This window comes from Drosophila bipectinata, chromosome 3L (assembly GCF_030179905.1).
Source record: "Drosophila bipectinata strain 14024-0381.07 chromosome 3L, DbipHiC1v2, whole genome shotgun sequence".
In the NCBI taxonomy this organism is placed as follows: domain Eukaryota; kingdom Metazoa; phylum Arthropoda; class Insecta; order Diptera; family Drosophilidae; genus Drosophila; species Drosophila bipectinata.
In genome coordinates this window covers 7,703,236-7,725,771 of record NC_091738.1, presented here as the reverse complement: position 1 = coordinate 7,725,771, position 22,536 = coordinate 7,703,236, and the positions used below count along the sequence as shown (strand labels likewise).

The following is a 22,536-nucleotide window of genomic DNA, read 5'->3' as shown; positions in this document are numbered from 1 at the left end:
GATTTTCATTCGATTTTCCCGCACCAACGTCTTGCCAAAAATGATTCCCCCGGGCTGAGCTCTCCCCACCCGCCTTGGATTCTCCTCCTCGGACTCAGTCCCAGTCCCAGCCTCAGCCTCGGACCATCTCATCTCGCCTGGCGTTGTCAACAATGTAATTTATCAGGCAAGCGACATAATTACCTGCCACTTATGGCAATAAAAAAAACCGACGCAGACGGAGAGGGGGCGATCCGATGGCCGAAGGAGAGGCAGCCGGAGAAGCCTGGCTTTCTGGATAGCTGGCTGCATTCAAATGCTGCATCCGTCCGCCGTGGACAGCGGACAGCGGGCGACGAGCGGCGGCAACTGAAGCTGAAGGATTTATGTTCTTACAAAACGCTCCAAGGCGCTTAACAAGTGAGGCAGCCAACCAGGGCCATAGATTGATCGTCTTTACTTTAGGTAGAGGGAGATGCACTGAAATAAATTTTCAATAAAATACTATATATAGATCTTCTCTTGGTAAATAATTATTGAATTACTTATCTCTGAGCTATATCCAATAATTGTACATTTTTTATATTTTGAAACCTTTATTTATTGTGTGTCCGAGGCTGGGTGCACGGGGCGTATGTGCAATGAAAATTCCCGCCGTTTGGTAGCCGCCGTTTAGCGCCTGCCGTGGCTGCAACTGATTCCCACCGCTGGCGGCACCTCCGCTTTGATCTGACTGGGGCTCTGACTCCTCAATCCCTGAGAGCTGTGAGGGAGCTTCGTGCCAGGCCCAAACGAAAGCGTTGACAAGTCGCCCGAGCATTGTGATCCCGCCGAGGATTTAACATATTGGCCCTGATGGTGATCGTGGGGGCTCTAGCTGCGGGGGGTGATGCTAGTGGTGGCCTCCTGACTGGCGTAAATTGGTTGACAAATCGTAAAGTCTTAAGAGTATGAAAAGAAGTAGAAGAGTGTATAGATTTTCATTTTAAAATATAATAATAATTTACTTCATTTCTTAATGATAATAAGACTTCAAAAACTTAATAACGTTTTCATGTCTAAATCTTCATACCAAATTTCTTAAGGATTCAAGCAAATCTAACTCATACCGGGCTATATTTGGACAGAAGCCCCACGCCCCTGAGCCACTTTTGGCCAAAAACAATCATAACAGTAATGCTGGCTAAAACACGACGGAACAATAACAGAGAGACTTCTGTTGACCCCGCCAGGTGAACCCACCTGCTCCGATCTGAGGGGGCCTTATCATTTGCCGTTAGACGGGGCTCGGCCATACCCGTCCCATCCCCGACATCGGTCGGACTTCTTAAAGCACAAAAATCGCCAGACAAATTCATATTTTATTGCCGCGGACCATGACCGGGCCAAGGCATTAACAAACAATGCAGCTAAGACAGCAGCAAACGGCAAACAAGAAGATCAATGGAAAAGCAAATATTTTCACTCCATGGTTGCCTAATCCGACCGAGAGCAGCTCCTGGACGTTTTGGCCATTGTTTTTGCCGCTTCTTGTTGTTGTTGTTGGTATTGCTGCTGGTCGCTGGAGCTTTTGGCCAAATTGCATTTCGAACATAATTTTCATATGTCGCTCTGGCAGTTATAATCACGTTCACAGCTCGTTAGCCGAATGCGAATACAAATAAAATTACCGAAAAAACCAAATAATAAAAAAAACCAGATCCCAAATTCGAGCCACAACCCACCTGTAGCTCCTCCGCACTGCCTGTATGTCCATAATTGTTGGTCGGGAACCAGCATATTGCATGAAGAGGAGGAGTGTGCGGATGCCTAGCTGGCCTGGCCATCACCATATTGACCATTAGGCGGGCCGAGAGTGCGTTTTGCATTTTGTGCATCTTCATCGATTTCACCATTTGGCGCGCGGCGCATAATTGGTCAGGCCAAGACCGCAAGATCCAAGACGGGCCACGACCATCAGGGGTGATGCACTAAAAGAATTTATATAAATTATCTTATTTTAATTGAGACATTTTGTTCCAAAAAAAGCAGTTTTCTAATTGAAGAAGACAAAACGGCACTATTTATTATTAAAATAGTTATGCATGTTTTTTCTCTGTGTATGCGGGATCACAACCAACAGCACGTTTTTCTTTGCTTCCACTGATGATTACCGATATTGCAGGCAGTGAAAAATGCGTTGGATGCGTGGAAAAGTTTTCTGTTTTCTTCCACCCAAAAATCTGGGGGTTAGGTAAATTCCCTCCATTCCGCTTGATTTCATGCCAGTGGAAAATGGGTGGCTCCCAAGAGAAACTATTGTGGCTCCAAAGGAATTCTATAAGAACGACTGAAATTAATTGTAAAGTGATTAATTAATTTTAAGGTACTGTTACAGGACAAAAATTTAATGAATTTTATCAGGAAATAGCTAAATTTTGAGAAGAAAACTTGAGAAAATTATTAAATTGGCCAGAAATGCTATTACTTTCAATATAATACAGAAACTAGCTTGGGACTTTTTCAAAAATCACATTATACCGAATTGCTCTGATATATTTCTCTTACATTTCTATAAAGATCGGTAAAGCATGCTCACTATTGCTATTTAATTTGTAGCGGCCTTTGCAGTATTTGTCCTATGATATTTGCAGTATTTGTATTTGTTATATATACAAAAGTGAGCTATATGTTCTTTTTATAGAAAAATATGGTAACTGGTCCACTTCTTAAGAAAAAAATAAAACAAGAAATAAAACAAGCACATTTTGAAATAGGCGCCTTGTTTAAGCCATGTCTGATTCGTTTTTAGTTGCTTGATCTGGTAGCATTCTTATAAACCTGGCTTTTATTCTTTGCTGATACGGCAACGCCATTACCCAGTCACAGTTTATTAAAAATATTTCACGGCTTATAGTACCAACCTAAAATATAGTTTCAACAGATTAAATTAAAAAGAGTTTAAAAAAAATTCCAAGAGAACTAGACAGAATACGTATTTTTTTTAAAATTAAAATGGCTATTTCTCTATTACCGTTAACTCAACATGGCGGCATTTCCGACCCCGCTATCCAGTGCTGTTAACGCTATCAGCTGGTGGTAACATTTCAGCTGGTAATGCTGCATGCAACGCGCATGTACGAACCGAACCTGGCTCGATGGTATAAAACTCGGTTGAAAACAAATTGTATGGAACACAACGCAACACTTTCTAACGGTAACGGTTACGGGTCGGATGCGCGATTTCCACCAGAGTAGAGCCACCGTCACCGCACCGCCGCCGCCACACAAACAATAATAATGAAAAGCGCCAGACAAAAACCAAAAGCTAATTGGCCGCAAACCGCTAAGTGATTAATTCATATCGACTGCCAAACGCGTAAATATTTGCATATCAATCGACGAAGTTTTCCGGACTAGCGAGATAGAAATTAAATAAAACCCAAGCACTGCCCAGTAGTGTAATAAAATCAAAATAAATTGAAAGCAAAAAATCCTTAGTACACTTACACGGACATCCCCGCCGCCGAGTGTGTGTGTGTGAGTGACTCTTTGTGTGTGTTGGTGTGTGCGCATGCGCCAGCTGGAGTTTCTGTGCATTAATTGCTTTCTGCCAGCCATTTGAAGTTGCAATTGCGATACGATCGGACGGTAGGTGGCTAACATGTTTCGTTACGCTTTGATTTGGGCTTGGCCTTAATTTAATTCTTATATATATTTTTTTTTTCATTGGTTTTTGTCTTTTTTGTGCCGGTTGTGGCTCTGGTTATTGTCAACGACACCCACCCACTACCAATACTCATACACACACATAGACACAGACACAGGCCAAATACCCAGGCAGACGCCCCCACAGCCCCCTTTCAACCACCCGCACATTTACTACGCGCGCTTTGCCGCAAAAGCTCTGCCTCTGCGACGGCGTAAGCTTTTTCTTTCATTCAAGTCGCCGCTGCAGCCGCCTGGCGTTATTCTGCGTGAAAGTTAATTCCGTTTACTATCGGCATTCATCAACATCATCATTATACCAGTCATCATTATCATCGTCATCATCAACAGGGGAATCCGCTTGCCGTCCCCCTGGGCAACCAAAAACCACCTTTCTAGCCTCCCCCTTTGGACCACCTTGCCCTTTTGCCGGCTTTTTGTGCAAAGCATTTAAGCAGTAATTGACATGCATTCGCCGATATGTGTTGACAGATAAACTACTCGCACTCGCACTCGTACCCGTCCGCCCACTCTCATATTTCCCTTTTTCTTTATTTTCTCGCTGCCTTTCCCTTTCAAAAAGGGAAATGTGGGTGGGTGTTAGAGACACAGAGTGACGAGGGGATTATTATTATGGTGGGGATTAGGGGAGTGTCTGCCGCGAAGCCCAATTTTCATCATCTTGAGTGCGGCTTAAAATATTGCCAAGGTGGCGTGCCACTAGCGGGGGTGGCAAGCGAAACCGAATCAAGTCAATGGTGCGGATTCGGTCTTGTACATTAAATTAAAATCCAAATATACGGTAGTTTTAATGGAGGGCTCAGGACCTCAACTAAAACCTAAGCCTGAGCGTTAAAATGTTAAACAAGCCATAACAACAAAGCCACAAAATGAAGCCTTCAAAACCACATAACCGCATTAAGTAGCGAATGCATCTTTCAAACACGTTTTTGATTAGAATTTCTGGAGTGTGGAATGTCAGTTTCAGAGCACGTAACATGCCATAAAAAATAGACTTTAAAATAGACTTTGGTTTTATCTCTAAACATGCTTTGCTAATTAAAAAAGTATTGTATTAAAAATGCTATAATTGGAATCTCTATAAATAGAAAGAACTCCCTTGGATCACTTTTATATTCAGCGTATAAATTACGTTTGAGGAAAAGTGTAATCCGCTTTTTGGCTTAACATTTTTCGCCAGCTCATGGCTGAGAGAAGCATACCAAATTGCGCTAACTTAATCAGAGCGACGTGCAATTACTTGCATTAGAGCATTTCCAGCTCGTCGTCCTGCTGCGTCTCCGACTTCGTTATGGTCTCCTGGGCAGCTCCTTACCGCCACCTCCTTGGATCGGCTCTAGTTGCATTTGTGCCTCACCGTTCTACCTTTTGTCATTCATCGCGCCTTTCAACAGCTTACCAAGAACTGAGAGGCAACGACAGCACCAATGGCAACGGCAATGGCAACAGCAACAGCAACGTCGAGAAAATATCGCACTTAAATTGCACTTAATGAAGCTGCATCATCACATTTTGCATTTCATGCTAAAGAGCACTGAAAGAAACTAGCTTACAGTCTTCCTGATATTAGGCATATATCCTAGTAAATTTTATAAAGTTTCTTCCAGTGGTTTCTCTGTATAAATAGGGGTACTGGTACTGAGTCACTCCATTGCCATTTCTTCTCGTACGTGAGCGGATTCCTGACTCAGGAACAATGACCCAGCCACTTGCATTCAACAGACAAATGAGTGGAAATTATGCCAAGACACAGGCAATTAATAAGTAAAGAAAAGCTACGTAAGCCTCCCTCCCGTACTTCCGCCAACCATCCTGACTTTTGTCTCCGGCCACCTGCTGTTAGCCACCTTCGGTGATTACAGACACTTGAGAGAAGGCATCTGACTCTTCACCCCATTTCCCACTCGGTCTTACACCTCCAGCATCACCTCAATCCGATGGAACGTCTCATTTACATGCTTGCATCGAGGGCGTCGAGTGTTTGCCGCCGGCAATCCATAATAATCTCAGGTCGGTCTCCACTGCTCGAAATCTTTCCATTTCCATCGACTGTCTGGTTCTTCTGCCATTGTCTTCGGGCCCTCAAACATAATTGGGTTTGGCCGGATATCTTGATTTCAATTTAATGACGACTTTTAAGATTGATTGGTTGAGATTTTAAAGAAAGATGATGGTTAGTCGTTAACCACATTTGCATATTTTATTTAATTATAATGATCTATAATCTTTGATGTATTAACCAAAAACTTGTTAACTAAAACCTAAACATATTGTGGTTGCGAATCTAATTTTTATAACTCTTTCCTTAACCTTTGAGATTCCTTTTTCCCCAAAATTCTCCTGCTAACAAGTCCTTTTCAAATACCTCTTTGAAAATGTGAAAGAGGACCCCCCATGTGAGTAAAATATTTTGGCCAGGTCACCGCAGAATATCAACTAATAAACATAAGAGAACACGCAAGTGGTCATTGGATTGAAATTGGTGGGCAAATACCACAACTGTGACCATACCACACTCAGTTGCACAAACCGGAATACATCAGCACATGCGTACACCCAAACACACACCTCACTGTGCCCCCCCTAACACACTCACACGACAATCAATATAAACGCATTTTCATAATTAATCAATGCTGAATAATTTGTCAGACAGAGCAAGTCAGGCTATGTTGTGACACGGAAAGGATGAGCATGGTGTGTGTGGGAAGCGTGTGTGTTAATAAGCAAATCTCAGAGGTTTGTTTTGGCTTTTATCGGTGGCTGTGGCGGCTTTGTGGTAAACAGATAGATGGAATATCTATCCGAATCCCACACACTCGCTGTTGCTTTTCGCACACATGGATTGGCAGTGGCTGTGGCAGTGGCAGGGGCAGAGCGACGGCAAAAAGCCAAGCCAACTGTGAAAGCCGCATTTACATTAGCATCCCAATAAGCGATAGTAAATGACTAAAAATATTTGTGAACTTTACGGATATAAATAAGTGATGGTTTTCAAACTAAAAAAAGAAATGAGGTCAATGCAATGAAAAAGTTGTGAATGAAAGTTCTAAGATTGGAAAAGATATTCTAAAAATATAGAACGCCCTATAAGCAACCACTGTATGGTGTAAACGGTCTTCTAATAACCTCATTAGGTAATTTGACTTTCGTCAAAGTTCTCGTATTACAAAAATACCATCATCGGCAGAAAAAAAAAGCCCGGTTAACTAAATGACTAAAGCTTTGCCCAGACCAACTGTGCCACATTTTGTGCCACTTCCCTCAAGTCCCTGAAGCTGGGCCTTCCACAACTGCCTCCCCGTCCAGAGTTCTTTGTGTGTGGCATGCTTGGCGTATTATGTGTATTTAAAGATCATTAGTGCGCAATTTATATGTAGATATTCCGGAATATATCGATTTCCACCAGTTGAGCGGGCTGAGAGGGCTTAATGCCAGCTCCAACGTGTGGCGGCGGCATTGTTAAGAATGATTAAGAGGCTTCGATGCCATCAGCGGGCATGGGAGGTTGAACCATGGGCTGTGGTGGGTGGTGGTTGCTGCTTCGGGGTTGGAGGTCTTAAGGCGGTGTCAAGGCCAAGCGTCAAGACATGTGTTCCCCGGTGGGGCACTATACCTTAATCGAGGCTTAGCCGGATGTGAGGCCAAATGGAAAAAAAGTAGAACCCAAATGGCAGAAAAATGGCATGTTACTCAGAAAGATGAATTGCCTGAAATAAAGTTAAGAAGTCACAATAAAAAATCATGATTTTTATAAAATAAACCAATACCAATACCGTATTTTTTAATTTAATCACTTGTGTTTTTTGTCCCCGCTCTCTCTGTAAAAAACACAATCATTTCCCTTTGACCTTTTTCGGTAAACGTTTGCTTATTTGTCACAAAAGCCCCAAAGTATGCAATGAAAAATCGTTCGATTACCTTGCCACAATTTAAGCAAACATTTTTTACCTGGCCTTCACGTTCCACCACCCACTACCGCCCCACCCCGCCATATATCGCTGTCAATTTTCCGATAACGATCAAGATTCCATTAAATGTATATGAGCGAGACTTTTCCGCCATCAACTGTCACAGAATTTTTGCATACATTTACATAAAAATGCAGGAGGTGCGCCCCGGTCCAGATAGAGCGTATTAAATGCACGTCCCGAGCGGAAAAAGGCTTACAGATTAAATTAATGTTGCTGGGGGGAAAACAATATATGCGCCAGTTGTTGCCACACACTCGCTCTAATGAAGTAACATTCGCACACTCCCAGATACGCACGCACACACACACAGATACACACACGCAGACACACACAAGCATAGCGAAGCAAATAGCGAAAATTCCATGGAAGCTCTTGTGGAGGAAGCTGGAAAAAAAAGAAGCAAGAACCAGCCATAAATATTTTTCGAAATAAATTCTCGTTTACAAATTATGATTTTATGACTTTTTGATGGCGCCGCCACAAAACCCACACTTACGCAATTCCGCAGGAACACACACAGACACACATACGCAGGGTAATATATTTCCGCTCACAGGAAAAGAGAAAAGCAATGGCGACTGGAACGGGAACGGGATCGGGCGAGAGCCGAAGACTCTGAGGCAAAACGCTTTACGTATTTATAGCAATTTCGCATTGGGTCCTCACACTCCGGCGCTTTATACCCACACATCGATACAAAGGGAATCCTGCCACCCGAAAAGCCCACTTTATGCCAGAGTTTGCATTAAAAAAATTGCCTCAAAAAACAAAAGCAAACGAAAAAAATCGACAAAAACCCAAGCGAACCTTAAAGCGGCGCCCAAAAAAAAAGTTATTACACAAAAGCGCGAAAAAAATTTTTGTCCGAGTTGAATGCAACTTCCATGTGGCAGGGGGTGTGTGTGTGTGTTGCAGCAGCTGCTGCCACTTCCCAGCATTTGTGTGCCATTTTTTGTCTGATTTTTGTGCTGCCTACTTTCGGGCGCATAATTTATGACCGCCCGGCATTAAATTAGCCAAAGCGCAGCATGAAAAAGCGGCGACAAGCTCCGTCCGACGTCCGGCGCTTATTAGGCCCCGTAGAATATTGCCAGGACAGAGGGTGGGGGGCGGAGGGCTAGGGGGCGTGACACACATCCGTACAAATAGTTTCAATCCTTTTTGGCCAGAGACAGCGGGGCGGTTCCTAATATTTTGCATTAATTTGGAAGAAGTTTCCTCTTTTTTTTTGTCTGATTTCCAACATAAAGTAGATTTTGGTGATTCGATTGGAGAAGGGTCTCTATTTGCAGTTTATCAAACATTTATTTGGGCTTGGGTTTTTATAAATTTTAGATTCATGCAAATAAAGTATACAATTGGAATTTCCTACTTGTATTTATTTGATTTATACTTTTCGGAATAGAAATTGTAGAACAATGAGAAGATTTCTGATAATTTATGCACTGCGAAATTGGAGCAAAAAAAGTATAAAAGTATAATAATTCAGGTTTATTTATGGGATTTGTGTGTATATTAATAGCAAAAAGGAAAAAAAAATGATTTAAGGTCTTTAAACCTGTAGTTCGTTAACTTTTTTCTCAAATAACATCAACACTGCCAAAGCAATGCATTTTTTCCAGAAAAATACAAATGTTTAAGACCATTTTGAAGCTCACTCTGAAGGTCCAAACGGAATCCATTATTTGAACCCATTTCCTTAATGTATTTCTCAAACTTTCTCAGACTCACCAGGCGGCCCTCGTTTGTCACCCTTTTTCAAGCGAGTGTGTGTGTGTGTGTTTGTGTTTCGGGTTTGTTTGGTTGTGTTTACTTACAATTATGAGCGTGTTGATGACAACATTTGCCAGCGTCTTCGTCCTTCGTCGTTCGTCTTGCCTCCCTCAGCCCACGTCCCTCGTCTCAAGCAGCCAGCCACACACTTGGAAAAGTTTTATATAAATTTTTGCCAAGTCTTTGGAGGGTGCCTTGAGCTGCGGCATTGCAATAATAATTACAAATGTTGCACAATAAATTGCAGAGTAAACAGACTTGCTGACGTTGACACCGACGCTGGCAGAGACTGCAGCCGAAGCAGAATCCGAATCGGAATCCAGAGAAGGACCTGGAGCAGGAGCAGGACCAGAAGCAGAGGCAAAATTACTTCCTGCTGAATCGTAGCGGAAATGTACATACAAATGGCACTCACACTGGCGCAATCACAATCCCAGAAACAGGATGTGTCTGACTGGAGCAGTCCTTTTCCGGCTGAGAGCGTGAGCACAAAATCGAATTCGATGTTCGCTCTAAACTGCAACTGGTGGGGGAAATGGGGCAGTGTCCTTGTGGCTTCCCCCCAGCCTGCAGCCACCAGCCATTTGGAGCAAACTCTGACAGGACTTGTGCTCCTCTTAGGAGAGTGGCACTTGTCAAATAGAAAATCATAGAAAAAAGTCCCGCGGCGGCGACAAGATGCGTAATTGCACAGCTCCGAGCGGAGAACTGTTGCTCCGCCAAGGATGCCGAAAGGCTATGTTTGTGTTAGTGTCTGTGTGGGGAAGGATGTGGCCGGATATGGGAGGATGTGTGCCCCAAATGCCACGGCTTTTTGCATTCCACATTTCCATTCCCTCTAGTGGTGTTGCCACATTCTCGCGTCCCCTCCCGCGTCCTGTCCCAGAGAATGCAATAAATCCTGGACTGGCAAAACAATGACAAATGTTCTCGCTTCCGTTCTCCATATTTGTGTGTCTGTCTGTAACGCTGTGTGTGCCAGGGTCTATCTATGTTTTTGCTCAGTTGTCATCCGCATGCCGGACATTTAATTTGATATCCGCTTATTGCCAGCAATTCGCTCCAACTTGTGCCAACTGCATGTCTAAATAGACTCAATTGGGTATCATTTCTCGCTGGAATTTCGAACCGTTTCCAAACGATATGTGATGTTATCTTAATGGCTTAAAAGGATACGGCAAAACATTTACACAGCCGCTCTTCAATTTATGCAAATGAACTGCAAAAAGTTTAATTACCGTTCTCGTATCTAAAACAATTAGTTCTACACGACTTGACATCCGTTTAGCTGTCATGTTTTGCTAAATGTTTTACAAATGTCTGCTAGAATTATAAATTGGGTTAGATTTTATTAATGTTCATGAATTTTTAAGTGAAATTTACGAGTATGTGTCTGATGTTATTATTAATTGGAAACAGAAAGATTGCACAACATTGGGTTCTAATATTTGTTGATTTCCTCTTCACAGCCTGTGTTGGCGGTTGCCATGTAGAGCCTCCACATCTCAGCCTGCAACCAAAGCCAGAGCGGAGTCATGGTGGAATCTTCGAGCCTGGGGCGGACCCCGCCCTCGGCCCAGCAGCCCATTCCGCAGCAGCATTCCCCCTCGCCATCGGGAATGCGGTGCGGCAATATGGAGACGCGGGTGCGCGGTGCCTGGTACCGCGTCCTGGTCACCCTCGAAACGGACTTTCTAGCCGTCAGCCTGGACGAGTCCTGTGAGGCGTCTCAGCAATCCAATGATGGACAATCGACAACTTTAAATGGAACTTTGGGGTGAGTTTGGAATTTTTGTATAAAATTTGAAATATTACGTATACGTATTATTACGAAAATAGTACGTATACGCCTAGTTATTTTCTATTTCTTCAGTATAATTATGTAAAAAATATTTTTAAAATCCTTTAATATTTTCCAGGAGCAATCACAGTGGCGGAGGCGGTGGAGCCGGCGGAGGCGGGTCTGGTGCCTCCGGACAGAATGGTGGCCTGCCCAACTCCGCCTCCCTGCAGGGCATGAGCGGTGTGCCCGACACCGAGCTGGACGGATCGACGGTGGGCAACGACAATGGTGACCTCTGCCTGAACAACAACAACAATGCCGGCGACGGGGGCGGCATGGATATGTGCGACGTACCTGACCATGTGGCCAATCAGAAGCGGCATGTGCGCATCATCAAGTCGGACAACAACGGCCTGGGCATCTCGATCAAGGGCGGACGCGAGAACCGCATGCCAATCCTGATTTCAAAGATATTCCGGGGCATGGCCGCCGATCAGGCCAAAGGACTGTATGTGGGCGATGCCATCCTGACGGTGAACGGCGAGGAGCTGCGCGACGCCACCCACGACGAGGCGGTGCGCGCCCTCAAGCGCTCCGGTCGTGTGGTGGATTTGGAAGGTGGGTACTCGCACATTTTGATACATTTGCTACCTCTTGGCCAGAATGTCAAATTGTTATTTGCCTAAAGCATTTTGCGCACACACGGCGAGATGCAAGAGTGGGCTGTGTGCCTGCTGCCAAAGGGAAGAGCTTAAAAAACGCGAGTCAAACTAACAAGTATACTATGTGCAACATCGCGAGTTTTTGGGCACAGTGGGTTGGGCAATCGAAAGAGGTATTTAAAAAAAGAACTTACATGTCGTAGGTGTTCTAAATAATTTTTTATAAGTCCTAGTGCCACTAACAACGTTTGATCTGCCAGTTAGAATTTCTGCAAAACTAAAATCCATCTTAAAACTAAAATCTCCTTTTTAGAAAGCATACATTTTTAATGTTTTTTATCCGCTACTTGTTTTTGTGATAAATTGTATCTTTGATTCCCACCCAACCCGGAGCATAAATGCGGAGATAATCTTTTACAAACTTGTTCATCCGTGATTAATTGACTGACAGTAGCAATCCCATATTATTTTTATTTTTTGCTCTGTCGCTGTGGCATCCATCCCATGGTGGAGTAGCGAACTGGAAAGGCGGAACAGAGGGTTTTAGTGCAAATACATACGTGGGATTACTCAGCAAAACATGCGACTGCCAGTAGCAGTACTGGCAGTGGCAGTGCCACTGATGCCACTATTGCCACTGTTGCAGCTGTGTTCTGTTATAAATCCCCACCAGCAGCAGTCAACTTGCCCCGCACTCCACATATAGCTGCCTCCTCCTAGAAGTCCCCCCGTGGCAGCTATACCCCCCTCAGATATTCGCCAAGCAATGTTGACTGTTAGCTGTTGACTGCCGTTAGTTGCGCTGGTTTGTTGGCTGGTTGGTTGGTTGGTTGGCTGCCTGGCTGGTTGCTGGTTCGTTGCCTGGTTTGTTTGCCCCGGCTTGGCAATGAGTAATGAGAAAAGTTTTCTTTCCATTTGATCAAATGGCCCAAAAATACATAGTCGCTGGTTGTGGGTGGTGGCAACCGGCAAGTGGAGATGGGAGTTCAGAGTCCGGATCTGGGAGTTGGGAGTTGGTGGGGAGAGATGCTGGGGATACGCATTGCATACCCAACTGTCTGAGTGGCTGACAGGCAGAAGCTGAAAGACATAAATAAGCCAAGGGTTATAGGTGATGAAAACGGTCGGCTATAGATACAAAGGAAAAATAATTATCAAGTCTTCCTTGCAGCATTGCAAACTGGAAAGTCATTTAAGAAAGTGAGTGAGGAGCCTTAATTGAAATTTTTGCAAAGCTGCAAGTTTTTCTCGAATCATTTATTTATTTTGATAAAAATTTGTTCCTTTTCTTTATTGATGTTTGTATCAATAGTAAATAAAAGTCTCTCTTGGATTTCAATAAATAATGATTTTGCAGTTTCTTGATAAAATGAAAAATATAAATCAAAAATTGGAGAGAAAATTTGCTCTCGGGTTCAAGAATAATTAAATTTCAGGCACTAACGCTATGGGTCCTGTAACAAACCAAATGCCTAATCATGCAAGCACTTCGTAATTATCATCTTAATTATAATCACAGACACACAGCAAGGACAATGACTAATCAAAGTGCTTTCGAAAAGTTGGAGCATCATTTCCTGTTCATCTCCATTCAGTTTTTGTTCAGTTTTGTTTTGCTTCTTGGCTCGCCTGCTCGGCTGCTCGCAAAACACAATAAACAATAGTAAGCATCAATTAGGCGATGTATGGGTGGGATGTCCTTGCTCACACACACACACACGCGAACGCAGGACAGACAATAGTAAACACACACACATGTGCATCGGAGGGGGGCGTGACCCCATCACAAGCCAAACCATTTGGCATAAACAATGCAATGAACCGTGCACGACAATTTTGCTGAAACAACTTCCTCTGCGAACCGATTGGCTCTACAGGGGGGCAAAGGATATAGAGGGATGTATAGCCGATCAGGAACGGGAGGAACGATGTGGGGCATGGGGCATGGTCTCCGACACAGCCAATTCCATTTCCTTGACACACACATTTCCTGTGCACCAGCTGCTCCGGCAAAACAAACGCTCCAATTACTCCGTTTATGCAAGGTATTAAACTATTGCCCAGAAATCCGAAAAGGACATATATCCTCAAGTATCAAGGGTGGTATTCTGTGTATCCTTTTCCCAGAAGAGTGAAAAAAAGTCAGCTCAAACATTAACAAGAGCGAAAACATTTTAATGCATCAGTTTAAAAGTTACGTATATTTGTCTTTTAATTTCGTTTCACAAATCCCGAGAATCCTTAGATCCTTCTGAGGCGCTCGCTCCTCATGGGCTGACGTGGCTGCTCCACGGCCAGAATGAGGCGGCCGAACTGTGCTCCCCTGGCGCCCAAAGGCAGCAGAATGAGGCGCCCACTGGCCAGCTCATTCGTCAGCGACTCTTCCACCAGCTCCACCTGCGACTCCTCCAGATCCAACTCGTTCTCCGGCTCGCTGAGTTCGGGCACGCCGTAAGTGGCAGCTGGTGGTCCATAGGCTCCCGCTGGGGTCACAGCCTTAACCTCCGCCTCGGGTTGGTCGACTAGCTCCGGCTCTGGCTCTGACTCCGACTCCGTTTCCGTTTGGCCCAGGGCAGGGACATCAGCAACAGGCTGCTCGCCGGCAGCAGCAACAACACCATCGGCGGCGAAATCCTCGACGGCATCGAGCGTGGGTGGCTGAAAGTCACGGGAGGGGGCTTGAGCTACCACCTCCACGGTATCCGGCTCTAGGGGCTCCTGCTCGGGGGCTCCATAGGTGTTGGCGGGCGTGCGAAGGGCCACCTCCAAATCCGTCTCGGTCTCGGTCTCTGTTTCCGCTTCCGTTTCCGCTTCCTGCTGCTCGGTGGTGCTCAAGGGCTCGGTTTTCTCGATGGCTTCCACGGCGCTGGGAGTGGTTGAGGTGGTAGTGGTGGTGCTCAGTGGTTCTGTCTCCAATTTGGGCTGAGCTTCGCCGGGCAGATTAAACGGAATTCTTGGCCGGAAACCAGCAGCTGGATAGGGGGTCGAGGAGTACTCCACTTGGCGTTGGCTTTTGGCACGTCGCTGCGGCATGGCCGAAACGGAGGCGAAGATGGCCAAAAGGCCTAGGGCCAGGATCATGACGGATTGCCTCTGCATGTTGAGTGCTGGACGAGTGCTAACGGTTTGTGCTGCCGGCTGCTGTGGGTGCTGCACTATATATGCGAAAAATAAAAAATATAAATATTCGCCTGGTATGCCAGGCCGATTCTCCATCAGAATTCAGTAACGGTCGCAAGGTCGCCTTCGCCATTGGGTTATGATAACTCACCCGATCCCAGGCTCTTGTCAGTCATTGCAAATCAGTATCCGAATCCGAAGGTAGATGGGACAACTGACAATATTTGCGCATTTAAAAGCGTATCGTGGCTCATCAAAGCAGCCATCAAGCTCAATGTTAATGTTGCTTTAATATCAACAACCCAGCTCCACCGTCTTCATCGCCTCCGCCCGGCAAACTCCCAGCTCCATCTCGGGCTTAGCCCTCCAAGACTCACGTCATCGATGACAACGTGCCTCGCATTTCGGAGAGCCTCAAAATCTCGGAGTCTCTGACTCGCATTTAATTTTCGGCCCCGCACATGTCCATGTCTCGGAGCTACGGGCTCGTGCTGATCCATTTCGCCGCCTTTTCTGGGCCAATTATAGGAAACTATTTTGATGGCATTTTAATAAAACCACGAAGGGACTTTACTCTGCTTGTTGTTATAGGGTTATTGGGTTTATTTATTTATTTTAAACCTCTGTGAAGTATGCAAGTCTGGAAATATGGGTTAAAATTCTAATGTTTACGTTAAGACTTGATGTACAGTTTTTAAGGACAATCTAGACTTTCAGTTTCTTAAAGATATTGTTTAAAACTTTAATCCAAAACCCCATCTGCATCAATACATCTTTCCATTCAAACCGCATCCATTAGCCAATTTACCCAACTGCTCAAGTTGGCCAAAACCAAATTTGCCTTCATTGCTGCTCGTTTTATTGTTGTGGAGTGAGCATTTTGATTTTCGGCTTTTTGGTTTGCGGTCGTTTTCATAATTTTCAACGGTGTGTTCATTAAATTAAAGTGGCCCAGATCTATAAGCACGCAAAGTGGCGCAAATGTAATCACAATTTCAAAAGCCTTTAGCCATGAATGGGCGACGACATGCTTAACAGCTCAGGACTGTGACTATCCTGCCCTCCTGGCCGCCTGGCCTCCTAGCCGCCAAGCCTCATGCCGCTTTTATACTTTCTTCACTGAGCTCTTGATTCGAACTTCAATTTACAAGTTGGCCAAGTTGTTTGCCAAGCTCCGCTGGCCGCGCTGTGCGCTGGCACAACTTTTGGCCCAAAGTATTTGCACCCGGGCAGCCGTCTCATTGTAATTTAAATAAGCCATGGGGATGAGATTTTCTAATGGCACTGGGGAGAGAGGAGCGGAGAGGGGGTGGCGGTTGGGCGAAAGGGGAGTCCTGCAACTGGATTCCAACTCCGACTGCCAAATGTCAGCGACAGATTCCGTAGATGGCGACGAAGGCGACGACAGTTGGCTTTGCTCACCGCCCAGAAGTCCATTAGCAATGGTTTTTACAGCTTGGCACACATTTGCAGAGCCACCCACTGACCCACCCCCTGGCAGAAGCAACCCAATAGCACCACCCAAGTGGCTCCTACTTAACCAACCTGCCGCAGGAGCAGCCCACATTTCCTACCCAGGAGCGCGTGAGATTTTACTCGCAAAAGTTTTGCGCAAAGTTTGTTTTAACGCACGATTTGCCGAATTCCGAATGCCGCCTGCTGTTGATATCATATTCCAACTGGCCACGCCCCCCTTTTACAGCCTGCCTCCTTGATTTATGCTCCTGGCCTGGCCGAAAGCGCTTGGGGGATTTTCAGGATTTCCTTTTGTCGACAAAGGTGTAAAAAAGTTTTTTTTTATTCGGTTTGGTTGTGAATTAAGTGGGGTAATGTGGGTAAGTGGGTGGTAAAGGCTAAGAGTGGGTTGGTGGGAGCCAGAATAAATGCGTTTTGTGTAATAATATTATCGTAGAGAAGATTTTTAAAGGGAAGCCTGGAATTTAGATTTAATGAAAACAACAAACCACTTTTTTTAACCAAAATCTTGTAGCTTATAATTTTATATGTATGTTTGTAGGAAAAAAAAAACTATAATTTAGAGGCATTTTTAATTTATTGCCATAAGCCATTATTTCAGAGGATTACTATGTATTTATTTTGTAAATTTCATTAAAAAAAACCATTATCCCTAACCACAATTAAAAGCCATGAAATATGAAGCAAACACTTTATTCTCCTAAAAGGGGAAAACAAATTTCTACAGAGCCTTAAAGCTCTAGAGCTGTTCAGCTCCATTTACTTAACCCACATGCTGTAAGGACTAAGCAAATCCTTCAGTTTAATCTTCAGCTGAATGCCCTGTAATGCCATATTTATTTGAGAAATGTAAGCGCAAAATATTCATACTTAAGCAGCTAACAATTGTGGCCTGTGGTAGTTTTTCGCCAACTTTTCCATAACTTGTTTATTTTTCCAGAATTGTTTTTTAGCTCACAAACAAACAAACTCACATGCACAGGCACACACACGATGGAGCAACTTTATTTACACTTAAATGCAAAAATTTGCACAACTTATTACAGTTGTTATTGTTGTTTTCGTAGTTGCATCTAAACTTTTAGCGCTGCTCGTAGCTCGTTACTAGTTTGTCGTTTTTTCGGTTTTTGTTTGCTTTCTCCTGCAGTCCACTCCTGCAGCTCCAAAATCTACGCCAGCCACGCCTCTCTTTTCCTTCGCTGGCCAGGCTTCATCAGATTTTGCGCCTGGCGCTATGCAACAATTTTTTATTGCCCCGTTTGTTTGGCCGCTTGTTTGTCGTCGTCGTCGGTTGCATATTTGTGAAATGCAAATGTTTGCAAACCTCCAAGAAGGAGGATGCGAGTGGTAGAGTAGCGTAGAGTATTAGAGTAGCGGTGGCGGCATTCTCTTAACCCTTTAGTGCCCGCAAATGCCAAGCAATTAGCAAGTGAGTGGAGTGAGTGGGTGGGTGGGTGGCTGGGCAGAATCTCTGCATATCGCATTGCCCATCCGCCGTGTGACCGTCTGCTCTAATTAGTTGTGCTAAACGCACGAATTGAGTTGGACAAACCGCCGCCAACCGTCAGCCGATGGCATTAAGTGTGAAAATTGAATTTCCAAATCACTCGAACGGCAAACGATGTCGCCAACAGCAACAACAACAACAACAACAATATTAATAACGACAACAACAACAACAAGAACATCAACGGCAACAGCAAACGGAAATTGTGCAAATTTTGTGGGCGGAATTCCAAGTGTGGCAAGTGGCATGGCTGGGTTTTGGTTTGGGGCTGTTCTGAGGCTTGCCAGTTAGATATGCGACTAGGAGCGAGATGGGGTTACCCTCAGAATTCTCCCGGCTCCCCTCCCCTGGATACTCCCCATACCTACAGCGAAAGGAAGGCACCTGGCATCGTCATCAGCATTTGCATGAAAGGTGTACAGTGGAAAGTGGGATATCAGAGCAATTATAGTACTTTTTGTCCAAACTGTTAGGCAATTCTATTATTTATGGATAAACTTTATGCTTTTGGTTCATTTAGGATAACTGACATTTGCAGAAAAGATTTTAAAAGTTAAATAAATATTTGGCTAAAATGACTTTCTAAATAAACAACCTAAATATACAGTTTCAAAGCTAAAAATAATATGTTTAAAATATTTAAATTTATTTTTTATGACAAAACTCCACTGTGCCAAAGAGTTTGCCTTTAGACGTGGGTCTTTGGGTGTGCAAATCGAATAAAAATGGAGCGGAAACTCTAATGAATTTATGCCGCAGCGTTTGCCAAGACTTCTGTGGGAACGGCTACAGAACTACTAGTATCCGCATCCGGTATAACGACGAGGACTCTAACTCTGACTGATTAAATACTCTGTGTGTGTGTGTGTGCCACATACATATATTTAGGAGTGTGCATGTGCGAGTGTTGCACTGATGACACCACACTTCCTGTCCTGCAGCATCGCTGCATCCTGCATATTCATGTGATATCGTTTGATTTGCATCGATGTTTATATCCCTTTGGTGGGCTCCTGTGTTTGTATGTGTTTTGCAGTTAAATTCCTCCGCGAAGTGACGCCCTACTTCCGGAAGGCAAGCATCATCTCCGAAGTGGGCTGGGAGCTCCAGCGCGCTTTCCTCTGTCCTCTGGGACCGGGCGTTCCCACCTCTCCGCCGGCACCAAAAACGACACCTCGGGCGGATACTCGATATATTCCCCTCCAGCTGACACATTTGGCCAGGAATCTCAAATACATCGATCCAGGTAAGTTGTCAGTTTCAAATAATATTGAATAATTGAAAATTGGATACCACTTTAAAGTTAAGTTATAGTATTTAAATTTGATATTTAATTTAACTTTATTTTCATTTACTCGAAACTTTAGAGAACCGCTGCTTCGAGTTGCACTCCCCGGACGGAGTGCATTCGTGCATCCTGCGAGCCGCGGACTCGGCGGAGGCCCTCGTCTGGTTCAACGCCCTCCACTCGGCCATGGGCAACAGCACCCAACGGGCCTTAGCAGAGGCCAATCGGGCCCTGACCAATCTCATTGGCGAACTGAAGCACATTGGCTGGCTGAGCAAGCGGATGAATGGCGGCGGCAGCTCCGGTAGCGCCGGCGGCGGAGCAGCCAGTGGGGGCAGTGCCACCTCCACTAGCGGCGTGGCCGGCGAGCTGGTAAGTGTAAGTTGACCCCAAACCCCAAATATATTTATAAGGTTAATAATTTGTATAAAAAAAGGAATAGATGAATGAAATGTTTTTAGGAATGTCTTGAATAAGCAATGGGTTTGACAGTGATACAAATTGGCTGTGTTGTGGCCATAAGAAGAAGCAAAAGTGGGGATGTTCGGAAAATCCACAATTTTATAGTGGTACCCCTAGGAAAAAATTCGAAAAATTAAAAAACGGCATTTGAGCAATGTTTTGAATAAGGAAAGTCGCTTCTGGGTTTGCTGATTATAAAATGGTACTTTGTTTCCTGATCGGATACAAATCGGTAAAGCTGTGGCCATCGGAAGGAGCAAAAGTGGGGATATTTGGAAAATAAACATTTTTATGAGGATACCCTAGGAAAAAATTCGAAAAATTAAAAAACTGAATTTAAGCAATGTTTTAAATAAGGAAAGTTGCTTCTGGGTTTGCTGATTTAAAAATTGTACTTTGTTTCCTGATCGGATACAAATTGGCAGTGCTGTGGCCATCAGAAGGAGCAAAAGTGGGGATGTTCGGAAAATCCACAATTTTATAGGGGCACCCCTAGGAAAAAATTGAAAAAATAAAAATCGGCATTTGAGCAATGTTTTGAATAAGGAAAGTCGCTTCTGGGTTTGCTGATTAAAAATTGGTACTTTGTTTTCTGATCGGATACAAATTGGCGGTGCTGTGGCCTTTGGAAGGAGAAAGGGTAGGGATATTTGGAAAACCCACAATTTTATGGGGGATTGGGGACTTTAAGCATTCATTGGGTCCATGTAGTAAATACATGCATTTTTGATGATTTTTAAAGGAGACTCTTCAGAATAAGCGAAAAAAAATCTAAAGAAAAAGTTTTGTTTTAAATGCTGTAATATTTTTATTTAGTTAATTTTTGTTTTAAATATAATGTTTTAATTTATATTTCATAGCCCAGCGGCCGTTCCAGTTCGGAGAGCTCCGATGAAAGCGACAAGTGGCTGCCCATTTTCGTGGCAGTGACGGAACGAGAGTTCCGAATATACGAGAGTGCTCCCTGGTCCGTGGAGGCCTGGAGTCGTCCCCTGGAAATCTACGCCCTGGCCACGACACGTCTCGCTGGAGCTGGGAACAACTCCTCGCTAAATGTGAGTCAAAACGGCGGCTTTAAGTAAAAAGTAAATATAAGGAAACCATATACTTTGCAGGGCCAGCAGACAACGGTGTTCTGTGTGCGTTGCGGCACCGCCCGTGGGGTCCTGGTCTACTGGCTGCGCTCGGAGACGCATAGGGATATGGCTTCGTGGGCCAGGGCTCTGGTCCAGGGCTCCCATCAGGCGGTCAACTACCAGAGGGAGTTCTCGTTCCGCTGCCTATACCAGGGACGGCAGTGTCAATTGGTTGTGCACATAAATCGTGGCTTCTTTCTGTACGATTGCGGGGGATTCGCTCCAACAACTCCGACAGCGGCGGTGGCCACCACCAAGACGCAGCTCTGGCAGTTTGCCTTCGACAAGCTGAAGGGGTCGGCTGATGATGGCAACAGGATGTTGTATCTCGACTTTGGCGAAGATGGCGAAATTGTAAGTTTCTTCAACTAAAAGTTTAAAGTAGAAGTTCTACATTTTATTGGATTCTGTTTCTCAGGAACTGGACATGGAGTGCTGCCCCAAGCCGGTGGTCTTTGTTGTCCACAATTGTCTGTCGGCCAAGGTTCATAATATTGCCTAGAAGAAGGTGCCGTTAAATGGGACAAGCTGCTAATTGTTGATGTTTTGGGTGTAACTGATGTATGGATATTATTTATTGTTTGATCATTATTCGAGATTTGTTATTCTCCGCCCCCGGAACGGGCCTAACATTTAAATAATTCTGTAGAGTAATGTATTTCGTTTATGTATTTCTATAAGTGCAATATTCTGTTAACTCTGTCAATTAAATAAGATAACTTTGAAGCAATGATTAACCCGTTTCACATTTGGTTTGCTTCGCGTTATACTTGAATTTTTTGAGCAGCCGAAAAGCAGGCCACCAAATGTTTCCCATTGAAATCATTAATTTAAAATTATGCCTAAAATAGTAACATTTATAGACATGTCAGCCCTACCAAGATGTACGACTTAGCTTAAATAGCAGTAAAAGGTTAGTTAGTGGTAGATGAGTGAGCATTTTGTGCTTCCTGATGGCTATGGGAATGGATTAGTTCGGTAGGTTTAGCTGGATGGCAAAGACAGAGTAGATTTTTGAACAAAAAATAAAACAAAACAATGCAAAAACCACAAAGCACAAACCAAATAAATATAAAAGACAATTAAGATGAAAGAAAAAAACTTTATTTAAATTATAAGTAGACATAAATTCATTTTATACATGTGTCATTTATACAAGATACCATCTAAAGTGAAATCGAAGGAAACGGAAAACGAAAAGTAATTCTATAAACTTTACAACATTTGCATAAACGTTGAACAATAATTACCATAATTGTACTTAACTAAATGTATCTTGTATCTAAACGAAGCACACATATCTCGATGGCCACTTTCAGGCGGCACTGATATCGATCGTGGACTAGCCTCCTAACTAAATCATACAAATAATCTAGTTATCCAACCAATATATTCAAGGACATTTCGCAATTTCCCCAAAAACTCTCCATGTACAAGCCATCGATCATATGCAATTATTATATAAATTTATATCAACATATAACATGTGACATACTCATTTTATGAAATTAGAAATTTCGTTATAGACAAGGATGAAATGAAAATGGTAATGTAATGACAAAATCAATAAGAATATTAATGAAAAAAATCATAAGACGTACAATATTTTTAACGTAAGTAGTGTTGAATCTTCGATAATAAACTTATATATAAATATGATACCAAATC

At 43.8% G+C, this 22,536-nt stretch overlaps 2 protein-coding genes across 3 annotated transcripts; one reads left to right on the top strand and one right to left on the bottom strand.

The window, feature by feature from the left end:
- Positions 1–3,153: 3,153 nt before the first annotated feature.
- Positions 3,154–22,039, top strand: Syn1 (Syntrophin-like 1). 2 transcript variants are annotated; one of them, XM_070280123.1, is made up of 8 exons: positions 3,154–3,609; positions 10,904–11,211; positions 11,354–11,835; positions 19,019–19,228; positions 19,350–19,642; positions 20,593–20,787; positions 20,848–21,222; positions 21,287–22,039. In XM_070280123.1, the coding sequence occupies exons 2-8, from the start codon at positions 10,970–10,972 to the stop codon at positions 21,368–21,370; spliced, it is 1,881 nt and encodes a 626-aa protein (XP_070136224.1). In that variant the 5' UTR covers positions 3,154–3,609; positions 10,904–10,969; the 3' UTR covers positions 21,371–22,039. The 2 variants fall into 2 exon arrangements, with proteins under 2 accessions (XP_070136224.1, XP_017109518.2); XM_017254029.3 differs by having other exon boundaries at positions 3,155–3,609; positions 19,350–19,648.
- On the bottom strand, positions 14,019–15,098 carry LOC108133921 (cytochrome c1). The gene has a single exon (XM_043212159.2). It carries the CDS (start codon positions 15,093–15,095, stop codon positions 14,121–14,123), a length of 975 nt encoding a protein of 324 aa, XP_043068094.1. The 5' UTR covers positions 15,096–15,098; the 3' UTR covers positions 14,019–14,120.
- Positions 22,040–22,536: the final 497 nt, after the last annotated feature.